At 50.5% G+C, this 5,432-nt stretch overlaps 1 protein-coding gene across 1 annotated transcript; it reads right to left on the reverse strand.

The window, feature by feature from the left end:
- Window positions 1-355: 355 nt before the first annotated feature.
- Window positions 356-4,384, reverse strand: LOC112873928 (ETHYLENE INSENSITIVE 3-like 1 protein). The gene is made up of 2 exons (XM_025937033.1): window positions 4,193-4,384; window positions 356-2,676 (listed from the first exon to the last, which is right to left on the reverse strand). The coding sequence occupies exon 2, from the start codon at window positions 2,578-2,580 to the stop codon at window positions 646-648; it is 1,935 nt and encodes a 644-aa protein (XP_025792818.1). The 5' UTR covers window positions 2,581-2,676; window positions 4,193-4,384; the 3' UTR covers window positions 356-645.
- Window positions 4,385-5,432: the final 1,048 nt, after the last annotated feature.

The raw sequence follows: 5,432 nt of genomic DNA on the forward strand, positions 1-5,432 counted from the left end.
CATCAAGCTCGGTGGAATTCTGGTGAAATTTCTGCCAAATATGATAGGACCAAAAGTATCTGTCTGTGTTTAACGTCTTGGCAGAATTTCAAGGTATGACAGATACAGGGACGGGAGAATTCCGCACATGTCAGGTTGGAAAATTTTCACAATTCGGCACCAACAGAGAAAGTCAGAGAAATAGCGTCCATATATGGATGCCCGAAACCTGGATAAAATATCTAAAACGAATCGTTCATCTTGTTTTGGTGAAGGAAGCAGTGAGGGTGCACCTCAGGAACGAGAGCAGAGGTCTTCAGCAGAATTACTCAAGAAACACTTGATTCAGACACCAAATAACGGGTACAGCATCACATACACAAGGAAAAGCACAAGCATTTCAACAAACCAGACATATGAACAGTTTTGAAGCTAACAAATTAAACTAGAAATAACATTAAGATTTCATAAGAGGTTTATGGCTGGACGGACATACAAGTATAAACCAGTTCCAGGTTCCAGCTTTCTTGCAGCTACTGCAAAACCTATATGACAAAGACCTATAGACTTGACAACTTAGGAGACGCTCCCCCCATGGAAGCCAAGGAGCACCATGGAGAAACCCAAAGCTTATAGAGAGGTTTTTAAGCCCTACAACTTTATTGTTCAGTAGTACCAATTGGGGCCATCGTTCTTCTGCTGCGCCGCGCCTGGGTAGTCGACGGTGCTAGACATGTTGAAACCAGAACCAAACCTGAACTCCGATGTGCCGGCGATGTCGCCCATTTGGCTCCCATAGGTAGTGTCGTCGCGGATGAAGAACTGCTGCTGTGCCGGCTGCTGCTGCTGCTGCACTGGCGCCTGCTGTGGTTGCTGCATCATGCTATTGACATCATCGAACACACCGTTGCCCTGTCCAAAGAAACCATCATCCATCTGCATCCTCTGGGGCAGCGAATTAGGCCTCTCCATGATGCTGACACTGTCGCTGCTCATGTTCTTGTTCGTCATGAAGTTGTTGTCGTACATGTTCATCAGTTCGGCGATGGACCTCTGGCCGTCCATGGGCAGGCTGAAATCCAGATTGTTCAGCGCCTGGTTAGGTTGGTTGAAGGACCCCTCGAAGGTTTGTGACTGTGGAGGCGGCGGCGGCGGCTTGTTCTCAGTGCTCTGCGGGACAGGATCGTTGTACTTGCAGGTGTACTGGTGGCTGTTGCGGGCGTTCCGGTCAAGGAATCCGTAGCTGTAGTCGCTGTGCGGGCAGTGGACGTTGTTGCAGGTGTACACGCGGTTGTTCAGCATCAGCTCTGGCTCCGCGGCGGCGGCCGCGCTCCTCTTCTGGATGAACTCAACATCAGCAGTCTCCTCCTTCATCGGCGTCGGCATGAGGAACTTGTCGCTCAGCATAGCCGCGCCAAGGTTGAACGCGGTTGGGTCGGCGACGGCCGTCTTCTGGTTGCCGGCCTCGTCGCCCTTGCACTCATCAACCATGTCGACGTCGTACTCGCTTGAGCTGGCGTTGAACGATATGGCGCTGGCGATGCCGCCCGCAGATGCCGGCGGGCGCGCGCCGGGATGCAGCTTCAAGTACAGCTCCTCTTCCTGCTTGACGACCGCCAGCCAGGTGGAGATCTCCTTGGCGGTCATCTTGTCCTGGAGGCACTTGGACTGGCGGACGAGGCGGCGGATCTTCTCGATGTCCGGCGACATGTGCTTGATGACAGCGGTCAGCACGCTCACCTTCCAGGCCTTCTTGAGGTCGTGAGGCTTCTTGTAGGGGGGCGGGCCCTGGTCCTTGGGGATGCCGAGCTCCGGCCACCACTCCTCGTCGCCGGTGGGCCACCACGGTGGTGGCACGCCCTTCTCCAGCGGGTAGCGCCGCTGCGGGGGGTCACAGTGCTGCATCAGCGCCGAGAGCAGCGAGCCGAGCGTGGTGTCCTGCAGCTCCTGCAGGGAGTGCGGGCTGGCGGCACCGGAGGCGAGCTCGTTCTCGGCGCCAGGGACGGCGTTGTCGGCCTGGTACTTGGCGATGGCGGCCGGGCCGTTCCGATCGAACCGGACCTTCTCCTTCCACCAGGCGCGGAGGTTGTCGGAGGCGCCGCTCACCGGCTTGCCCTTCTCCGGGATGATCCCGTACACGAACCCCTGCGCACGGCACACCTCCATCATCTTCAGCATGTACTTGAGGATGCCATCCTGCGCGCGGGACATCTTCTTGCGCCGCGCCTGCTCCTGCGACTGCCTTGGCTTGGACGACCCATCGCCCCCTCCACCGCCGGCAGCCGCCTGGTCCTTGCCGCGGCTCTGCTGCAGCTCCCTGAGCCGCTTCAGCTTCATGCGGTCGCGCCACATGCGGCGCTCCAGCTCCTCGATGTCGTCGACGTCATCATCGCTGTCGTCCTCCCCGGCATCCGGGAAGCTCTCCGGCGGCGGGTCGACAAGATCCCCCTCGCCCATCACGCACTGGTCGCCAGACGACGTTTGCGGCATCAGCGACCCAAAGCCGAGGTTCTTGTCGCCGTTCTGCTGCAGGAGATCCACGAAGTTGTGGACGCCAGGGAACACCATGCCCTGATCCATCATCAGCCCACCTCCCATCATCGCGACCTCAACAAACACGGCGGCACCCAAGCAAACTCACTCGCAGTCACAGGCAGATAGACTGTCCTTCCTTGTAGTGCTACTTGTAGTATTCACCTGCACAGGAGCAACAAGCAAGATGAACACGTCAACTGCTGATTGTTAAGAGGAGAATCACCGTGTTACTATCAGTAATTAGGTGCCAACATGTGCAACACGATTACGTGTTAGTACTAAAAAGGTAATTAAGAGGGCTCTTCGCAAAAAAGAGAAGGTAATTAAGATGGCTGGCTGAAGCTTATTGTGGCATCTTAATTTGGTAATTACACGATTAGCAATAAGTAACTGATACTAGTAGTATCGCTTAACAGAGGGCTTGTTGCTTTGGCAACATAGATCTACACAGCTAGGAGACAATCATGTGGCAGGAAAAAGCAAGCTTGCCTATTGAAGCAACAACCGGGAGGCCAAAGTTAGCAACCTAGCATGTGTTTGGTGAAACAAAACAGGGTCTTGATCTGATCAAAACAATACATGGACACTTCCCCCGTAAATCCATAATCCTTCTTCGGAAATTGATCAGGCCAAGACTAACAGGGACCAAGTATAGGATAATCCTAATTGTTTCCACATAAATGAACAGATTACACAGCATGAAAAAGAAACAACAAAACCAAATAATTCAAGCATGAAAACATATGCCCATAAATAGGTCAACAAAATAGCTACTTCTCATATGGCGGTTCATAGGAAGAAGCATGTAAAGTTTTCCGTCTTTTCCCCTTTTCATCACAGAGCATGTTGAAACGTATGAAGGAATGCTCTGATTGAATCACAAGGGGGAAAGAGAAAGGATCAAAAAGCAGGGGCTGGGAAGCTTTTCAGATAAAATAAAATAAAATAAAATCATTTGTTTATGAATCCATTTATTTTTACCCAGCTCAGCAGGTATGGACAGTTGGGGCCTGGGAACAAGAACATGTACCCATGTGCTTAACAAAGGGAATCAAAGTCATCTAGAGAAAGGAAATCAAGAGGCATAATGAAACACATCAATTATAAAACTTTTCACCTCCAAAAATTAAGCAGAACTAAAAATCTTTTTCCTCACGAGGAACAAAGTGTTTCCATCATACCCGGCTGCTATACATTTCATGGAACGAGCTCAATCACAACCTTACAGCCTTTTGACAAAGACCAAGTATTGAGATCCAAGCAAATAAAACTCAAAACAAAAATAGCATAACAGAGATGTACGAAACTCAGGTTTTTGGACGGGAACGGCGACATCATCCTAGGCAGCAGCCTTGGACCTCTACCATGGATTTAGCCGCGCCTTTTAGGCACCAGGACAAAACATCAGGAACGAGGGGAAGGATCAAAGCAGAACTCAAACAGGAATTGGCCACCGCAGGGAGCTACAGGGTCCTCGCGAAAAAATAAAAGAGAGAAGATCTCACAGAAACAAATCATAACTCCATCAGATAATCAGCTCACCACCCTCATCAAAACCAGATACGAAAAGGAGCAGGAGAAGAAGAGGATCGCCGAAGACGAAAAGGGACCAGCCACACGAAGCATGAGCACACAAGAACAGGGGAACAGAAAGGGAAAGCAGGCAGGAAGAACTCACCTAGCTCCCAGTTTATCTCCCACTTGCTGCTACTATTTCCTCTGCTGCTCCAGCTTTGCCATGACCTGGGAGAGGCAAAGAGGGGAGGTGGGAGAGGAGCCGCGGCAAGAGGGAGGAGAAAGAAAGGGAAGGGGGGGAGGGGGAAGGCGGCACGAGTGGAGATAAGAACGGGGGCGAGGCCAAGGCCTCTGGCGCAAAGTAATAGGCAAGTGGGGGGTGGCTGGCTGGTGGTGGTGCTTGCCCACAACAGCGACCGCGCCTCTTTTATAATCCCCCTGTTAAACTAATCATCTCCTCCCTCCACTCACGAGCCGCCACTGCGAGTCTCTGGGAATGGACGCCGCGCGGCGGTAAAAAAAAAGATCTCGCTCCTCTCCTTTAATCACCGGCCTGACGGCGTTTTTACCGCCAGCGCGGGGGTGAAAAAGTGATTGGCTGTGGTGGTGGCGTCTCTGCCTGTGGCACGCGGGGCCCGGTCGGCGGCCACCTCCCGGCGTTGGCGGGGTCCGAGGAGGATCGGACAGGGCGTAGAGGAGGTACGGACAAAAGGCGCTAACGGAGGAGGGTGGAGGCTACCGGGGAACGGGAAGTTACCTCTTTGCCCTCCAGATGGGGCACTCTTGTCGCTTCGGCTCGACATGGCTTGCGCTCTCGAGGTTCTCGCGACTACGGTAGAATTGTGCGGAGGAGGTGTTTCATTTTGGAGGTTATTTTTATTTGAAAAAAGTTTATTGTACTTCCTTCAATAATTTATTTTATCCGTTTAACTCTCTGAGCAAAATTTAGTCTCACTTTAAAAAGAATAAATATTATTAGAGGGTAGATTGGACCAATTGAAATAGTTTGAGGTAGTAGCTGAGTCTAAATTTTGTTTAGAGGGTTAAATGGATAAAGTGAATTATTGAGAGGAGTAAAATAGATTTTTTCCTTTTTATTTTGCCTCTTCCCTGAGTAAATTGTAGTATCAGTTCAAGTACATATATACGATATATTATAGATTTAAATTGTGTGGCTATGTAGATGCTTTTCATGTAACCAAGCAATATAATGCGATCTACAATATGTCCATTTGCACAAAATATACGTGTTACTATTTGTTTATATATAAATTTTACATGCTAACCCTTTTGCCTTTACATACATTGCTAATGTCACTCGTCACTAAAAAACAACGAATTAGTCTTGTGACGGTCAGATGTGAGAGTTGAATGTACTCTTTTCAATGCGGTCATGCATTTGT

The sequence above is a fragment of the Panicum hallii genome, chromosome 9 (genome assembly GCF_002211085.1).
Source record: "Panicum hallii strain FIL2 chromosome 9, PHallii_v3.1, whole genome shotgun sequence".
NCBI lineage: Eukaryota > Viridiplantae > Streptophyta > Magnoliopsida > Poales > Poaceae > Panicum > Panicum hallii.

Excerpts from the sequence above, each read along its gene's own strand:
- LOC112873928 (XM_025937033.1), bottom strand. The coding sequence starts at position 2,580 with ATGATGGGAGGTGGGCTGATGATGGATCAGGGCATGGTGTTCCCTGGC.